Genomic DNA, 20,381 nt, shown 5'->3' on the forward strand with positions numbered 1-20,381 from the left:
ATTGGCTATGATACAGGATATTTGGGTATTAGGTTTCAAAGAAATAATAGGTTCTCAAATGTTGAATCCATAGAAAATTTTCAAATAGCCCAACCATCTTTTTCTATAACAAGATCATATTCAATTCCTTGGAAAATATCTTTTGAATTTGAACAATCTCCTCCTTCATCTTCCTTACTTATTATTATTATTATTATTATTATTATTATTATTATTATTATTGTTGTTGTTGTTGTTGTTGTTGTTGTTGTTATTGGGTTAAGAAACAACTAATTGAGCAAGGGAGGTATTACTTATGTGCTAGGAAAGTAGGAGTATTCTTCCTAAGACTCCAAGTTCAATCAAAAGATGAACAAACGTTAAGGAGTAGATTGTGGTGGGGCAACCTTGAAACTCCTTAACTCCGTACATTTCTACCATTGAAATTGATATTTGGAAAATCAAAGAAGTGAATGCTGAGTCTTTTCTAGCTTGATCCCCCAACCAATGTGTTACTTTCTTTTTTTTCTTTTTCTTTTTTTTGTATAACGAGTGGTTGATGTGTTTTTCACTTTGTTTCAATGCTAGTTTTTTTTTTTTTTCTCTTTTGTATAATGAGTGGTTGATGTGTTTTTCACTTTGTTTGAATGCTAAACTTTTTTTTTTTAATTCATATTATAGTAATGTGCTCATTCATTTTCACAACTATGTTCAACCCTAAGCTTTATAATGGCCATTGTACTAAATACAACTAAGGAAGCAACAATTAAGATTACCTCCAAGATAGACATTTGGGAAGGCAAACCCAAAAAATCCTTTCTACTTATTTGAGAAAGCAAAAAATGAAGGAACATATTGTGGTTCCTTAAAGTAAACTTTTGATTGCCTCCATGGCTCTTAGTTATCATTAACATCCTTTTCTGCTTGACCTAACTCACATTCCCAAGTGGATCAAAATAGGAGGGTGGGTGGTGATGTATGAAGGGAATGCAAAGATCATCTTTAAAGGGATTCTCCCATTGAGTGATATTGAAACATTAGAAAAACCATGAATCAAAGTTCAATTTGGTTAGATTATCCATCACTTTGTTCAATCAATCCTTTCTAAGATTTTAAGTTCTTGTAATTTCTCCTTTGTTTAACCTTCTTTGTGTTTGTTAGTGTGCAAAAAATAAGCTTAAGATCCCTAACCACATGCATACAATGCTAACCCATGTGAATGCACATAACTAGGTAAAGCAAAAGTTATATTCTCTTTGAAGGAAAATGTATCTTGAGCTAAGAATGTCATAATCACTTGGCAGAGGCTAATTCCCTAGTTATGGCATTAAATAAGAAGCTATGTGGTGCTGAGGCTGGAGCAAAGGAAGTTATGAAGCAAGTTGAGTTAGAGCAAAAGTACATCAAGAAAATGCTCACAAGGAAGCAAATACACAAGAGTTTCACTTAAAACAAGATTGAGCTCATCAAGTGTTTGGTGTTCTTACTCGTTCTAGACCCACAAAATAATTTTCTTCTTCTTCCTTGTTTGTTTTTTTTTTTTTTTCAATTTCTATTGCTTTTCTACTAACTTTTTTCTATAGAATTTTTGTTGCTTATTTTGTTGCGTTGTTCATGTCATCCTTTCTTCATTTACGGATTTGCGTAGGAAGCTTGATTTGGTACAATTCCAACAAGAAGAATAAAAAATGAAGGTAAACACTTTACAACATAAAGATATTGGGTTGGGAATGCAAATTGATACCTTGAAAATCAAACAATAAGCAGCTCAATTGGAGAGAGGGCCTATCATAAAGACATTGAGGACTTCAAAAATTCCTATAAGATTGAGGATGCAGACATGGATTACACCCTAATCCAAGTAGTAAGTACTCATGAAATTTCCTAACATAGATCTAAAGGAGATATGCTTGAAAAGTTATGGTGATAAAAGTGCCAATGATGAGGAATTCAAGATTATGCTGATCCCCATAAGTTGGATGATGTGGATCAAGAATAGAAACCTCAAGATTAACTAAAAACTAACAGGCTCTCCTTAAGGTTATCTAATATTTTTTATTAGTTTTATATTGTCATTTTAACCTACTTTTGTATTGAACTAAAAATATCAATGCAAAATTTCTTTTCTTCTTCTTGATTGCCTCTTATTTTCTCATGCCAAATGGGGTCTACAAATGTTAAGGTGACTTCACATACTTTGTCTCTGATTTACATTAAGATGTCACTACAAGAAGTGTTAAAAGGAGTATAGTGGTGATTCCTCTCTAAGGAGCCAAAGATACTCAAGCTCCAGTCTCCTCTAGGTGTCATTTGGATTCCTTACTAACAAAATGATTTTTTCAAGTTCATTTACTTCCTTCCATTGTAGGTCCTTCTCTCTTTTGGTTGTGATCATCTCAACGAAGTTTGTGTACTTTTGTATCATAAGCAACCTATTCTGAAGGCTTCATACATAATGACAACAATAATTTACAAGAGTGGTGGAAAGTTGCAACGAGTGTAGAGCATTCTTTCTCAAAATCCAAGTTTTATACCTCCATGGCTATATTACTGAGTTGGTGTTTAAAGGCCTTCAAAGTCTCCTTGTCTTACTGCACATTGCTCATTAGATTTGCTAACATCTTTATTAAATCAACATGCAGATGTTTATGAAGGGAGCTGCAAGACTACCTCCCTATATTTGCAAAGGACCTAATCAACCATGGCTTTAGGCTTTAATAGCAAGATATAGTAGCTCCTTTAGGAATGATTGTAAAGGCATGACTCAACTATGCCCAACATCCCGCATAACAACATTAGGGCCTTCAAGTGTCTACATGTTCCTTCATGACTTTATAGAATGTAGGGTCAAAGTCACTGATCAAGTCGCATAATTATTCTTCTGCTTCCCATGACTTCTAAAAATTTAGGAAGATAGTTTTATGTTACTCTTTAGGATTGTATATGTTGCATAGAGATAAAGCAATGTCGCAGGATTGAAAGATGGGTTGATAAACACTAGGACGGGTCGATGAAACTCTTACGACAATCATATTCATTCAATGAAGACCAGGTGAACCTTACTAGAGTTGGGCTAAGCTGCCACTGCATGTTTCTTGATCATATGACAATAATAGATGGCCATAATCTACTAGAAGCTTCAAGGCCTGTTGGAATTAGTGCAAAATTTGACACCAAACAGTGCCATAAATGAGGGTTGGAAAAGGTATGCACTCATTCTCCACCTCTTTTTTCCCCTACCCTCAACCTTGTGAGATGGAATGGAATGAAATTTTGAATGGAAAACATGATAAAATGAAGTAAGAAATTTGATTCTTTTCTCTCGATTCCATTCCATTTTTACGAACCAAACATAGAGTTAGTTTTTTTTTTAAATAATAATAATATATTTGTTCATGAATTTTATGTTTCCAAATTAGGGTTTGAAAATGAGTGAAGTTTTGGCCACTGTGCTCTCGCCATACCACAGTAGGATTTCTCCCATCTTCCAACCCCATAATATGGGCACCATGGGAAAATTTGTTCTGACCATCACATCATTTAGAAAAATAAACCTTTATCAGACAGAAAAGTTCACGCAAGAGTAGCCAGCATTGATACATTCACCATCATATATCTGCAACACCATGGAAACACATTCCAAAACAAATTCATAACCAAAGTATATTCAAATATCTACGAGAGGCCAAAATTAATCATCTGCCACTGTATCACCCAATAAAGACACATGCAAATGTTAACATCATTAAAATGAGGTTCCCTAATATCCCATAAAAGCCCAGAGCCTACATGTTGCCTCAGCCTTCAAGAATAAGTTACAACCTTAGAGTCACTGGCAATATGAGTTCTTGAAAAATCTCTCTCAATTGGCCTAAAAAGTTAAAAACAAATAATATTTGAGCTATCAACAAAACACAAAAAATTCAAACTAATAACACACCAATGTAAAAACATCACCACTTCTGGGGACTTCATAATTTATTTATTGCGTTAGGAGTTGTTTATCTATCTAGTCAAACAGCTCCCAGTGCTGAGTTACTTCTGTAGAAGATGACATAGGGGGTGGTGCAACCAAGCTTCCCGCTCCAGTCTCAAATGTCTCCCATTCAGTTTTTACTAACACAACGTTTTTCTCATTGCTAAATGGGTTGGAATTTCTTGCCTTCAGCATGTCCACTGTGTCAACAAAGCTCTGGACACGATTCACCTGTTCAGGAATTTATGAGTTGTTGCACTCTTCATTGGCAACATGCACAACCACACAGCCAAAAAAAAAAAATTCGAAATAGCTTAAAATACTGATCGGTGAATTTTATATAGCAGGAATAAAATGTTTTATTGCAGAAAGCAACGCGATGTGGTGGTAGAAAGAGATGGGCCTAGATTTCAACAGCGCAGGTTCATTCAACTTCAGAGAGCAGTAACTTGTGCAAAAATATTTGGGGTTAGGAATATCTCCAAACCTCCCATCCGAGAATCACACTTAATTGAACAGGCATCAGATAGTGGCCCTTTTAGATCCACAACTGAACAATTCTTACAATAAAATGTATCCATACAGATCCAGCACACAGGAAAAGACAAAATAAGGCCATTTGCAGAAGATAAATCACATAATTCACAAATACCATACACTGTATCCGAACATTTCATGGCATTCATAACCATCAAAATACAAATTTCAACAAAGCAGACTAAAGGATCCTGCCAGAAATTGAATATAAACACAAATAAATAGCATGTAAGTTCTTCCTGTCAATGCAATCTATGATATGACAAGAAGATAAAGAGGGTAGTCAGGTAGGAATGAAACTAATTGCTTGTTCTTGAAAAAATGGATATATTTGTCGAATCCCAACAAAGGCATTGCAATCAAATTATCAATTACAATTACTGCAATTTAAGAAACATTAAGTCAAGTGGAATTTACCAACCTAACTTCCTAACTAAGCAATCTAGAAGAGGGCGGGCCTTTGATCAAATGGTCAGGTTGCTCCTTTGTAAACAGTTGGTCACAGATTAGAGTTCTAGGAAACAACCTCCTTGCATAAAAGTTTAGGTAAGGGCGGGCCTTGAATCAACAGTAAGGTTGTTCCTTTGTGACTGATAAGTCATGAGTTCGAGTTCAAGGAAATAGTCCCTCTACATAAAAGCAAGAGTAAGGTTATGTACACTAGGACGATCCTCCTCTCACCCTCACAGAGCGGGGAGCCTTATGGCCTAAGGGCGCATTTTTATTTTTATTTTTATTTTTTTCAAATTAAACAATCTAGAATCATGATGCTAATAGCCAAGAATAGATCCTCAATGTAATCGAAAAACTTCTTGAGACTAAACTCCTAAGAAGCTTGTTTAGAGCCATAGAACAATCAAGTCAAGCTCAACCTAATTGCTTAATAAGGAAAGTTTGAGTGATTTTTTTACCATCATTCTTGAATGGAAAATTTGTTAAAGCATCACACATCTAGAGAACACAAAATGTGTCCAACAAATAGAAGATAACCTTTAATTCCTAATGGCAAACAAAAATTCTCCATAAGAGGTATCCTGATACTTAGGATGGGGGCCTACCATAGGGATTGATTGGAACCACTTATCGAGAAGTGTTGAAATGAAAGAAGTGCTTAACTTGATGAGTGATTATGTAAATTGTTAAAGTAGAGAAGTGTTGAAAGTCATATGTACTGTTTGGTTGTCTAAAAATATGTGTCAATCATTAATTCAATTCATCATTATTATTTTTTAATTAGCAATAACAAATTATAATACCTAATAAAACATTACAACTCCACTTGTGATGCACTTAATGTTCTAATCATTTCACACACACTCACGTTCGAGTAAAGGACAGTTGTATTAGGTAGCTCGCAGCCAGCGTAAACTTTTTCATATCACTATGATATGAATCCTCACCGAATATTCGATGGGGCATTCCTACAAGTGATGCATTGCACTCATACCACCCAGGTGCAACGAAAAGTGGAAGGGTGGACTAGGTCATTGCGTTGAAGTGTGACAGTCCCACATCGGATGTGTTCTAGGGAGATCTTGGGCTTATAAGGATGGTTTGGGCTCCAACTATGTGAGGCACCTTTTATACAACAAATTCATGCACCTTTTATAAGACAAATCCATGAGGTCAAAGGACCAAAGCAGACAACAACTTACCAGCGCTAGGCTCAAGACCTTTACATTCGATATGAAAGCCACCCTAGAGGTACAATCACATGAGTGGATCCACGCTGGGGGTACTATCATGTGAGTGGATCCTACACAGAGGTGTAAGCCACCCTGGCAAGGACATCAGAGATCAAACGGGAGTGTCTATCACAGTCACACATCGGATGTGTACTAGAGAGATCATTATGATGAGGACGTCAGAGATTGAACAAGAGAGCCTTGTAAGAAATAAGATGTAATAAAAATAATAAATAATAACTAAATTAAATTAGTGAGACAATCATAATAGAGAAGCTGCAGCGTGGTAAGACTACTGTCCTTAAAACCGATTTCGTGCCTATGTTGAATTCTCTCGGTGCAAATAGTCACAACATGCACGGTCTCTAGGATTACTCAGCTAAGCTCGGGTTTGTGTGCACTCACAAACTCTTAAGACTTTAGGAGCTATAGTATACATTTACCCAATGTAGAGGAAGGGAAAAAAATAAAAAACAAGGATAAGATGATAGAAGGAAAAGAAAAAAAAAAGAATAAAACAAGTTATCTACTAAAAATTTATAATGGATGATGGAGAGAATATGTAAGGAAGGGAAGAGATGTTTCTTTAGTTGTGTTTTGGAAAGGGTTGGAGGTAGCCTTTCAATAGGCTGCGAAGAGGAGTAACTGTCAACTAGTTATTGCAGCAGATTAATGGTATTTGACCGTTCAAATACCACCATTAATATCTAGCTGTTGGAGGAAACTAAACAAAATAAAAATAGCTGGAAATAACAGCAAGAAAAAACTACTGCCAATAATTCACAAAATAAAGAAAAAAAAAACTACTAGAATTTGAAATATCTCCAACAATCCCCCATATGCTTCAAATTATGGGGGAAAAAAAAACAAAAGTAAAACAAAAAGGTTGGGTAACCATGAAAAGTCAGGCAAAGGGAGACAATACCTTTCGATTTGAATTGCACTTAGAAAATGTGTGCTATAAGCTACAAGAACTTGGTGAATTTATAATCTTGATCCAACCTCTTATAGTGTAACTCTATAAACACACAACTTACATGACATTTCTAATACAAAGCTCATGTAGGCATGTGGGTTGGTACAAATAGGTCATGCATCATACCTGAATTTTCATGAATGCCTTAGAAAGTTATAGTCCACTAAACATTCATAAGAAGCGGCCCCACTTCTACACTCATACAGCTGAACCCATCAAGTGTGTAACTACAATTAAACACACCACCTAACAAAAAGGCTATGGATTTATTAAGAAATAAACTCATCCTAATAATCGTTGTAGTTACACTATTCCAACACCATAAGGATGAGCAAAACATAAAAATAAAAAATAAAAAATAAAAAAATGTTCAACAAACTTACTCAATGACTTGTTATTACTCATTGAACCTAATTCATAGGATCTCCAATCACATAGACTGAGTTGTCATCATTAGTAGCTTTCTAGCTAATCCCTTTGTCAAAAGGTCTGATAAATTTTTCTTTGATCTCATACAACTCAAAGTGATCACTCCAAGTATATGCCTACTCTTGCCATTATGGGTCTTATTATTTGCTCGAGCTATTGCCACTAGGCAATCACAACGTATGGACAGAGGTGGTACCGATTTAACCCAGAAAGGAATATCTGCCAACATATTCCTTAACCAAATCAGCCTCATTAGCTGGTTTCCTCCAAAGCTACAAACTCTACCTCCATAGTGGACTTTGCTATGCATGTCTATTTTTGGGATTTCCAAGAAACAACAACACCAGCTAAAGTAAAAACATAACCACTCGTAGACTTGATATCACTTATGTCTGATATCCAATTAACATAAAAAATAAAAAATAAAAAATAAAAAATGCTTCTACAACTGTAGAGAATTCACAATAAATTGTCCATAATTTATAGTACCCTTAAAATATTTCAACATCCTTTTCAATGTTATCCAATGGTCATGCCCAGGATTATGATTGTATCTACTAAGTCTAGATACTGCAAAGTCAATATCTAAACATGTATAATTCATTAAATGCATTAAAAAACCCACTATTCGAGCATACTCAACCTTAGCAACAAGATCACCTTTATTTTTCTTTAATTGTAAACTAGCAACATATGGAGTTCTAACAAGTGTGCAATCAATATGATTAAAATTTTTCAAAAATTTTTCCACATAATGCAACTGGGATAAACAAATGTCATTATACTCACGTATAACTTTTATACCTAGAATTACATCTGCTTGCCCTAAGTCTTTCATTTCAAATTTTGAGGCAAGAAATATTAGCCTAACAAGGCTTAATCTCGTTTTGATAATGACAAACCAAAGCATCTAATTGTGCCATTAAGTGTGTATACAGGTATTTAGATCTTAGAGCACAATGATAGACGCAAAATGGAAAGTCATGAAGCATACAAAACAATGACAGATGGCTATTGACATAAAGCTTGTATAAGTTCAAGCTTAAAGACATGAAGACTTGAATTATTTGTTTATGTATTGCAAATTAGGATTCATGTAAGTACACCTCAGTTGATTTATGTAACGAAGCTCTTAGGTAACTTAGCTGGACCTTAGGTACTTTAAAATACTTAGAAAATATTTTTAAAAGGTCAAAAGTTAATTCAAAAGACTAAAATCATTTTGGAATGAAAAATATAAAGAAATTTGTATTTCAAGAAGTTTGAGCGCCTGAGGCAAGTGCTCAGTCGACCGAATGCATAGTCTAAACACTAGTCTGGTATCAGGTAGTTCAGGCGACTGAACCTCAAGGTTCAGTCGACCGAATGGCTACTGCCATGTTCAAATTTCAAACGCAGCTGGTTCGGGCGTCCGAACCTCAAGGTTCAATCGACCGAATGGTTCAATACGGGCGACCGAACCTTAGAGTTCAACCGACCGAATGGCTACTTCTAGTTTTGAAATTCCTGATTTAATTGGTTCGGGCAACCGAACATTCAATTCAGTCAACCGAAGCGCTCGCGATAAGTTTCAAAATGGCAGAAAATCTCTAAGATTTCCAAATATTAAGTCATTAAAACACACACAACGGCTATAATTCAAAAAATGATATAAATAGCTAAGCCTAAACGTGTTTTAGACAACTGATTATACTGATTATAGAATATCAATTGAGATTAGCATAGTTCTTGCTCAAAGCTTTTCTGTGTTCGTCTTTTCAAGCTTATTGTTTTTCAAAAAACCACAAAACCTTAGCTAAACTCTTCGAGCTTCGTTGCAATCATCTTCTGAGAGTGTATTCTGCGTTATTTGTGTACGTATTCACTTTATTCAAAGAGTTACCTTATACAACTCAGTTTTGATCACTTCTTCGTATTCTGACGATTCTGTGATTGAGTCGTTGACAAGCGAAAGGGTATTTTCTCTTGAGAGGCTTCTTCGCCTCCTGAAGGAGAGAGGTTTCTCCACCTATTGAAAGAGGGTATAGTGAATCCTCAAAGCAGGTTGCTTGAGGCAAGGACGTAGGCACGGATCGCTACACCTTGTAAAAAATCTGGTGTCACTCTTGACCTTGACTCTTTCATATTTTTATATATTGACATTGATTTTGATCTGCTGTGAATTTTATTATTATTGTGTAGTTTGATTACATATTGAAATCATTGCATAAACTCTTTCATATTTAAGGATTGATTTTTATCTGCTAAGAATTTCATATTTAAGGATATCTATATTGATATAATTATTTGTTGAGAATACTGTTGTTATTAAAATAGTTAGATTGCGTGTGAAAATCATATTAAAAATTGATCGAGCTTCCGCATAATCTTTTAAAATACCCAATTCAACCCCTCTTAGGATCACACCTCGACTTACAAGAAACAATTTAGTTGGGTCAACAATTTCTAAACCGGTGCCAACTATTAACATACCATCAACATTAGAAATATATTATTACACCACTATTACCATCAAATTTGTTGTATAAACATTTATTTTATTCATTAATTTTATATCCATCACTTATAAGAATGATATCAAACGTTTCATGTCATTGTAAAGGTGTTTGTTCAAGTCCATACAAAGATCTAACTAATTTACAAACTTTATGCTTAGCACCATCTACCTTATAACCTTCAGATTGTTCCATACAAATTTCTTCTTCTACATCTGCTTTCAAGAACACAATTTTTACATCCATCTAGTGTATATGTAGGTTATATATAGAAACTACGACAATTAAAACTCTAATAGTTGTGACCTTTGTAACTGGCGAATAAGTATCAAAAACATTTTCTCCTTCTCTTTTGTTATACCCTTTGGCTACTAATCTAACTTTAAACTTCTCAATACAACCATCTAGTCTCAACTTCTTTTTGAATACCCATTTACACCCTATTATTTTATGTCCAGGAGGTAAATCTACAAGATCCCATGTGTTAGTTACTTTTAGACATTCTAAATTCATCTTCAATTGCTTCTTTACAAAACATAGCATCTAGTGAAGTTATAGTTTGTTGATATGTAAGTGATTCGTCTTCAACTTGAAAATTCGCCACAAAATTTGATTCAAAAGTTGTCTCCTTTCTACTTCTTTTACTTTTCCTAGGTTCAAGATTCTTTTACATTGTTGTCAACAATTTCTTTTCCACAAGATGTTTTATCTACTATTTCTTCTTTATGTTTCAAAGGTAAAATGTTTTCAAAAATTATGCATCTCGTGCTTTTTTTATTGTATTCAATTCTAGCACATTATTATCATATCTAATAATTACGAATCCATATGCAGCACTATTTTGAGTATATCCTATAAATACACTATCACTAGTTTTAGGACCAATTTTCCTTTACTTCTTGCAAACCTACTTTAACTAAACAGCCCCACACTTTCAAATATTTTAAGTTGGGTTTATAGTCATTCCTTAATTCGTAAGGTGTTTTTACACTTTTCTCAAGTGGTAATCCATTGATATGTGATTAGAATATAGAATAGCTCACCCTCCCCCACACCCCCCCACCCCCAACCCCAACCCCAACCCCAAAACTAAACTTACTAACATTACATTCATCATATCTTTCAATGTTCTATTTTTCCTTTTAGCTATACCATTCTGTTTAGGTGTATGAGTTGTTACTTCATGTATTATCCAATTTTGTTTGCAAAATTCGCTTAGAAATCTTGATTTGTATTCTCCCCCTCGATCAGTTCTTAATCTTTTAATTTTCCTATCTTTTTGATTTTTCACTTCTATTTTAAACTTAATAAAAGCATCTTTAGCTTCATCTTTTAATTTAAATAAATAAACTAGTATATATCTTGAGAAGTCACCAACAAAGGTTATGTAATATTTTTTACCACCTCTACTCATTTAGCTTTTAAAATCTCCTAAATCACTATGGATGAGTTCTAATAATTGTGTACTTCTAGTTGCCACAAGTTTAAAAGGTTTTTTTTTAGTAAATTTAGCTTCTACACAAATTTTACATTTTTCTTTGTTAGAGTTAGCTAAGTTTGCTATTAGACCTAGATTCCTCATTCTTTTAATAGAAGCAAAGTTTATATGTCCTAATCTACCATGCCAAAGATCTAAAGAATTAATTCAGAACTAGCATTTTGATTCATACTATTAATAACAGTCAACACAAACAGTCCATTATTATAGTAACCTTTTACCCAGGAAGTTATCATTACGAGTCAAGATCAATTTGTCTGGCTCAAAAACCAATTTGATACCAACCTTATTAAGAATGGATCCAAAAATCAAGTTTCTCCTTATATCTGGAATATGATGTACGTCAGTCAATCTTCAAGTTTTTTCAAAGGTGAGCTTAAGGTTCACATTTCACAATACCCTTTTCCTAGCACAGGTGAGGATTCCCTATCAACCTTTTGCATATATGTTTGGTGGCACCGATTTCCACTACCCAGTCACGTGGATTTTCCACAAGATTCACCTTAAATACCATAACAGCGATCACCTCATCTTCTACTATTTTAGCCTAGGGCAATTATTACACCTCTTTGGTGAAACCTACATTAAGGTGTATGACGTCCAGGTTTACCACAAACATAATAGTTACCTCGTGTCTTCTTTATAGTGAAAAATTTGTTTATCAGTCGATTGTCAAAATGGTTGCTATTCCAATCGTCTCCTCGGTTGTTGATTCGGTCGTGTAGTCGGTTGTTGGTTTGATTGTTTCCTCTGGCCTTTAACCTTATATTCTCATAGTGCCCCCCCCCCCCAAAAAAAAAAAAAAACTTGTTTCCCAACTTTGTGAAGTTTCCACTAGATCTCGCCTGGTCATCTTTCACCAAGTTTGCCTTTCCCATTACATCATTATCCTGAACCGCCATTTTTTTATTAGCCTCTTCTATCCTAAGGTAAACGATAAATTGTTCTAAGTTCATATCCTTCTTGTACATCAAAAGTTCACTTGGTCTCATTCTAGGATGGTGGCAATTTATCAATTAGGGAAGTTGTCTGAAACATGTCAAGTACTTCTATTCCGTCTGCTAGCATATCCTGCAACAATTTTTGAAATTCTCGAATTTGAAGATCTATTATTTTTTTCATCGATCACCTCATAGCACAGGAATTTGGTGCAAGCAAATTTCATGGTTCTAGCATCTTCAATGACGTAGTTCTTGTTGAAGATTTCCCATATTTCCTTGGCAGTTTCATATTTACAGTAAACATCATAAAACTCATTCACCAAAGTATTGCGAATGTAGTTCTTGCCCCTCTCATTATCTTCCTTCCACTTTAATATGATGTAGTTATTATTTTCTTTTGGTTGAGGCTAGGGTTATTCTAAAACATAGACCATTGATAGCAATTTCAAGGAAAAATAATTTTTTGCTTTTCAACACTTGTAATTGGTCTGATCAAAAGATTTTCACATAGGTAAGATTAGCTAGTAGTTACTCAAATGTAGAATTAAAGGCAGCCATATCGATTTTAAGATTGTAAGAAATTAAGATATAATAAAAATAATAACTAAATTAAATTAGTGAAATAATTAAAATAATAACTAAATTAAATTAGTGAAATAATAATTAAGAAGCTAAGGCATGGTAGGACCATTGTCTTTAAAATCGATTTCGTGCTTACGAAGAAAATTTATTGGCAAATAGTCAAAGCGCATGACCTCCAGGATTATTCAGCTAGGCTCGAGTTTGTGTGTACTCACAAACTCCAAAGCTTTAGGAGCTATAGTATACGGTTACCCAATGTAAGGAAGGAAAATATATATATATATATATATATATATATATATGGTGGCCTCGTTTCCTTTTCTAACTCTATCACTTGCTATATCCTTCATCTTAGCAAGTGTATCTTCCACAACCCTCACTCTCCTTCATAATCCCTTCTTATAATGTTTGGCCTTATCTCATCAAATTGCTTTCTCTTTGCTTTATATAATTTCCTTGTTTCCGCACCCATCAACACAACTTTCAAATGAGCATACACCTTAGGAACCTTATATTTTTCAAATTTAAATCTTGAAACACGAGATTTCCAACCTGATTCAACTCATTTTTATTAATATTGGCGACAAAAGCCTCTAATCCCTCTACGAAACAAATTCAAAAGCCAAACCTGACATTTATATTATTATCATTATTTTCATCACAAATCATTTTTAGAACCAAGTTAAAATCATCCCGTTTACGCTCTAAATATTGATCCATTCTATGCTTAGTTTGGAAAGTTGGAGAGGGATTTTGTATTTTGCTACCATCTTGCTTAATACCCACCTCTCTCCTATATGTAAATTTTGGCTAGGAATGTGGGCTTGTTCAAAAACATTGCGGCACAAGGGAAGGGTCTGCTCACCCACATCCTTGTAGTGGGCCATTTTAGATACAAGGCCCAATTGTGAAAGCCCCTATTTATAAGAGCCTTCTTTTGAATCCAAAGAAAGGCTCGTATATTCTTGTCAAAACACTTGGTATGTTCTATTATATGGCCCAACTTTGTTAGAAAAAAAAAAAAAAGCACCACCTTTCTTGCAAGCCTAGCCCAAATCCAAGATGAGTACCAGAAAACTAGGCCTAGACCTTGTAGCCTCCTCGTCAACCCTTATCGAAACTCTAGCCACCTCTGCGAGCTTAGAAACAATCACCAAAACCCTAGTTCCCTGTACTTTATGGACGTTCCCCTCTAATCGAGTGGTGTTATAATCTAATATAGGCAACCACGATTCCTTCAATCATAGATTAGCCCTGCACCAAAGACAATTTTTTTCTAATTGTGGACTACCTGAGCAACTTTCACCTATCTTTCCGTCCATCACCACCTTACTCCACAATTTGGGAGATGAAGTGCTTGCAACGCCTGCTTCTTCATCACTATACTAGCATGAACCATGTTGCACCACATTATTATGGCAAAACAAAATATCCTCCACAAAAAATTGTTGATGTTCGTCTCAGATATGCAGCGGAAGCACACAATCACACACGAATGAATCAACAAACACCAATGCAATCACTCGATGATGAAATATACTCAAGAAGCAAACACTCAGTAATGATAAGAATAAGAACACAACCAAAAAACACAAGATTTACGTGGTTCGGCAATTTTCCTACGTCCACGGGAGCAACAACTTCATTTTCACTATGAACAATGTCAAAGCTTATAATAGGGTTACAAATCATTGATTATATGTGAAGCCTAAACGTATAGGAACCTTAGATCCTATCTAAACAATCCCTATAGCAATCCCCGGACGAAATCCCTCCGACTAGCCCAATCTACTGACCCCCGATTTGAAAATACGTAACTTGCGTCAACTAAAACCGTCGACGGTTTAGCAAAACCTTCAATGGTTTGGAGCAGAAAGAAACAGCTCTGCATTCTACCTGAAACCGTCAACCCAAACCATCGATGGTTATCCCCCTACCTACAGACTCCTCTTATGCTCTTACTCCTTGCTTCACGTAGCTTTCCCCGATGCACACGCTTCCACTCAAAATATGAGCCACATCCCTAACAATATATACCTTGGAGAATATTCATCACTTGGGAAATCCGAAAGCACAACTGCTGCTCCACCAGGGATAGTAGATTTGGGCTCGTCTCCCATCTAGCACTTGGATACGTTGATCAAGTCCACGAAATGCTTGACCTTGTCCATTGTGACCGGTTTTGTCAGCATATCAGCCACATTGTCATACGTATGAACCTTTTCAAGGAGAAGTTTCCCTGAAGCAATAAGTTCCCTAACCACATTGTCATGCGTATGAACCTTTTCAAGGAGAAGTTTCCCTGAAGCAATAAGTTCCCTAACCCTGTGATACCGCACATCAATGTGCTTCATCCTCGCATGGTACGCATGATTCTTCACCAAGTAGATGGCACTCTGACTATCACACTGCAGCCAAACTCCACCTTACTAGACACCCAACTCTCTGACCAACCCCGTAAGCCACAACATTTCCTTGGCAACCTTAACCACTGCCATGTACTTCGACTCAGTAGTAGACAATGCCACGAGCAACTGCACCATAGACCTCCAACAAATAGGTCCTCCCACAAGAGTAAATATGTACCCCATGGTAGAACTCCTGTCATTCAGGTCTCCTGCATAATCAACATCCACATACCCTACTACCGATGGATCACTCTGTTGTGCACTAAATACTATGCCATATCTAGTAGTACCCCTCAAATACCTGAGAATCCACTTCACAGCATCCCAGTGCTATCGACTCGGATTCAAAAAGAACTTGCTCACCACGCTGACAGCATGTGCCAAGTTTGGCCTCGTACACACCATGGCATACATCAGACACCCCGCAGCGCTAGCATAGGGGACCCTCGATGTATCACAGACCTCATCATCCATACTTGGGCATTGGGCGGTAGATAGCTTGAAATGACTTACCAAATGCGTGCTCACCGGCTTAGCATTAGTCATGCTAAACCTCTCCAACACCTTCTCCACATAGCCGCCCTGAGATAACCATAGTCTCCCTGTAGTTTTGTCCCTGCGAATCTCCAAGCTAAGTATTCTCTTGGTTGCACCTTTTCATGTCGAACTCCTTTCCCAACAGAGTTTTCAACCGATTTACCTCAATCATGTCTTTAATAGCAATTAGCATGTCGTCAACATACAGTAGCAGAAAAATGATAGACTCATCCACAAGTTTCCTCACATAGATGCAACAATCGTACTCACACCTCCTGTAGCCAATATGGGTCATATAAGCATCAAACCTCTTGTACCACTGTCTCAGAGACTGCTTTAGCCCGTATAGTGACTTCTTTAGTTTGCAAACTAAGTGCTCATGTCCAGGTTGACTAAACCCTTTTGGCTGTGTCATATAAATCAACTCCTCCAGGTCAACATGGAGGAATGTTGTCTTTACGTCTATCTACTTGAGATGCATATCATGTTGCGCCACCAGTCCCAACACTACCTTGATGGAAGTGTGCCTGACCACAGGGGAGAAGATTTCATCATAATCTACTCCCTTCCTCTGCAAGTACCCCTTCCCTACCAAGCAAGCCTTGTACTTCTCTCTTTCTTTTTCTGAAACTGCTTCCTTCTTCCTATATACCCACTTGCATCCAATCGCCCGCGTCTCAGCTAGAAGCTCCACCAAGTCCCACGACTGGTTTTTATGCAATGACTTCATCTCCTCCACTATAGCGCCTATTCAGTTACCCTTCTCCTGATTGTGCATGGCCTTCTGAAAGGTAGCAAGATCCCCGCTACTAGTGACAAGCGCATAAGCACCCAATCATCAAAACCGTACCTAAGGGGTGGCCTAACAACGCATCTAGGTTTGTCTACAACTATGCTCTGATGCGGCTACTGGTCATCCGAACTAGAACTCCCTGTGTCATCTCCACCCTGAGTTTCTGACTCCACCTGCACCGCTAGTTGGTCTCTTAGGCTAGGACTCCCTGCATGTCTGCCCTGAGTCTCTAACTCCACCTAAATCGCATGCTTGTTGCTGCTACGATTTTCTGGAACCTTAGATCCTATCTAAACAATCCTTGTAGCAATTCCCGAAGGAAATCCCTCCGATTAACCCAATCTACTAGCCTCCGATTTGAAAATACATAACTTGCGCCGACTGAAACCATCGACGATTTGGCCAAACCATCAACGGCTTGGAGCAGCAAGAAACACCTCTACATTCTTCCTGAAACCATTGACGGTTAAAGCACAAACCGTTGACGGTTATCCCCCTGCCTGCAGACTCCTCTAATGCTCTTACTCCTTGCTTCATGTAGTTTTCCCCGGTGCATGCGCTTCCGCTCAAAATATGAGTCACATCCCCAACAAAAATGCCAATGTTACTCGCTAAAATAAATGCTTCCAAAAACTTGAACATGTTCACCACAAAAACACTAGTTACATTATTTATGGTTATTACTACAACTAACTAAAGTATGCTCCCATATCATAATAATCACAAGGAAAATCTTATATATGTTCAAATTCCCCCCAACATGATAAACACATTTGAGTACAATCGTGGTTAAGTATAATCATTGCCACTTTTAACCTTTCATCAACCATGTGAGTTGATAGTTGATGTTAATGTGACTCCATTTTGGCTGGAAGTAGAATCCACCTTTTAATCATATCCTCAAATTGTTTGGGAATAATGAGACAATTTTCAAAGAGAGCACTTCCTAGATTTCACCATACTCATGTTCCCAATGTTAATTGCATTAAATTCAACATTGTAGCTGTTCTACTTTTATGGTTCCAAGTTAATCACAAGAGAATTATGAAGAGCCATAATTGAACTAGATACATGAACACAAACTGTTTCAGTGGAAATGCTTACTAGAATTGTAGCTGCAACGGTGTCTAATGTGGTGCATATAAAAAGGTCACAGCTTTTTTAATTGTACTCATCTGATCATTTAGTTGAACTAAGGCATTAGAATCAAGCAAGAAAACATCAAATTTAAAGGACAGCACATGTTTGTTAAAACTATGGACATTCAGCAAAGAGGGCATAAATCTTTGATGCCAAACTAAAATAGCATGCCACACAATGTAAAAACATAACAGAGTTATAGCATACATTCATCATAAATGTATTGGAGACAATTATGCATTGATCAAATAATAGAGGGTACACAATGTACATGGTCTTACCTCCATGCTTGGACTGTTTCTGTGATTTGCACCTCTGACCTTCAGGTTTGGATGCAACACCCTTGCCTTTGAGTCTGTGCTCACCCTCCCCAGACCCCCAATGGAGTGGGGGCCAACAATGGGTGTTACATAAACATTGATCAAATAAAAGTAGTAGATCCAAGGTAATAGGCCATGTGACAAAAAGTCATCCTCATCTTGTTGGGGAATCACAAAGGACTATATCTATCACAATTGGAGAAATGTCATCCCTTAAAAATAGCTGCCAGAGCATTGTCCCCATTCAATAATTCCAATGATGTTTCCAAGGGAGTTGTAGCTAAGCCTATGTTACATGCAGTGCTTCACACAGGAGTGTGTTGGTGGAATCCTATGAGTGCTGAGCAAAGCAACCAATTATGTGTGTGTGTGTGTGTGCGTGATCGGTCAATTCCTCATCTCTAGCAATGCAGTATCAATGCTTCCATTAAATGTAGCAAATATTACATGCTCTGCCCCTATATTGTTTGTATGCAAGAACAATGCATTAAAGGACCAAACACCCTTGCAGATTAGGTTTAAAATGCATAAGAATCAAAAACAGTGACATTGATGAATACACTAATTATATGTTTAGCATGTAGGAATGCAGTGGAATCCAATGTCATTTCCTTTCTGTATGTGTGCATGTTGTTCATTTAATTTTTCATTCCATTCCATTCCCACCACATTCCATTCTGCAGACCAAATATGGCGTAGTAAGAATGCATCAAGGGCTGAAAATTGAGACTGCTTCGGCAAAAAGTAGCAGTACGAAGTAAATACACAATGTGACAAAAGGCACTCATTTTTGAGGAATCACATAAGGACTATATATGTCATGACAGCACCAATGTTTTTGTTATCCTGCAAGAATGGTTGCAAGAGCAATGTCCCACATTAAATAATTAAAGTAATGTTTCCAAGGGCCTTTAAAATTTGTGAAATTACATGTTTTGTGCCAACATTGTTTTCTATAGACTCCAGCGTGGAGCTCTGGAACTGTGGTGGCAACTGTGGTTTATGCTATAGTTTGCTACTATGCTTTGTCAATCCATGCCTTGGGCCAATTGTACTATTTATGGTCTTTGCATTCCATTCCCTCTCCCTGTGTTTGTTTGGAGGCATTTTTGTATGTTATTTTCTCTTTTCACTCCATAGGTTTCAATTACTTCCAAGGATTCAACCTCAACCTTACCATTCCGCCGCACACAAAGACACACAACACCTCCATAAATTAGTGTGACCATTGACAAGATGCAACTCCTTTTTAGCAGATTGTGTACACCAGTTAAGAAATGAAGTCCCAATAGTTTTTTTAATCAAATTTCTCAAGTAATGGAAGTTTATTTCTCTGATATTAGAACATATTTGGGATAAACCTAACAGGGTGAAATATTATGTTATTATGAAACTAGCAAAACAGCATTGTTTTAGAGGGGCGAATATGCACCACAACATGGCGCAAGAAGAGTTGTGTACTCACCTTTGCTCTGTCCCCTGCATAGCAAAGGAGCCAAACCAATTTTTTGCAATCCCCACAATAAAATAAGGAGAATTTGCTTGTCAAAAGAGTCGGGTGATATTTAGAATCTTCAAGGATTAATTTAGTGGTGTAATTTTGGGTTCTATTAGGAGAATTTTCTTGTCAAAAGAGTGAGGTGATATTTAGAATCTTCAAGGATTAATTTAGTGGTGTAATTTTGGGTTCTATTATCAATGCTGGAAAATTAAAAGCAAGAAAGAACAAAAAATAGATGGGGGAAAACGATAAGTTGAAAAGACAAGAAAGAGAAACACTACAAAACACACTCAAACAAGTTAAAACTGAAATTTTAAATTAAAAATTCACTAACTTCAAAGGGGACACCTGCATGCCTTCATTTTTTTTTTTATTTCCTTTTTCCTTTTTGATATGCAATAATTACATGTCCTTAAACAGATTAAAAATGTTAGTGACAATTCGTGCCAGCCATTGAATAAAGTCATTCTCAACAATCCCCTGAAACCTAAACTAAATAAAAAGACCACAAAAACCATACAAATTCATAGTTGCAGTAATGTTATCCTTATCTCACTACAATAAATTGACCATAACTCAGCAAA

At 36.3% G+C, this 20,381-nt stretch overlaps 1 protein-coding gene across 1 annotated transcript in view; it reads right to left on the reverse strand.

The window, feature by feature from the left end:
• Positions 1–3,619: 3,619 nt before the first annotated feature.
• Positions 3,620–20,381, reverse strand: part of LOC131168033 (BAG family molecular chaperone regulator 4-like) — a 39,054-nt gene continuing 22,292 nt past the window's right edge. Inside the window, exon 4 of the mRNA XM_058127196.1 lies at positions 3,620–4,186. Coding sequence (XP_057983179.1) covers positions 3,989–4,186 — 198 coding nt within the window. The 3' untranslated portion in view covers positions 3,620–3,988. The remainder of the gene's footprint in view (positions 4,187–20,381) is intronic.

This window comes from Malania oleifera, chromosome 11 (assembly GCF_029873635.1).
Source record: "Malania oleifera isolate guangnan ecotype guangnan chromosome 11, ASM2987363v1, whole genome shotgun sequence".
NCBI classification, from domain to species: Eukaryota; Viridiplantae; Streptophyta; class Magnoliopsida; order Santalales; family Ximeniaceae; genus Malania; species Malania oleifera.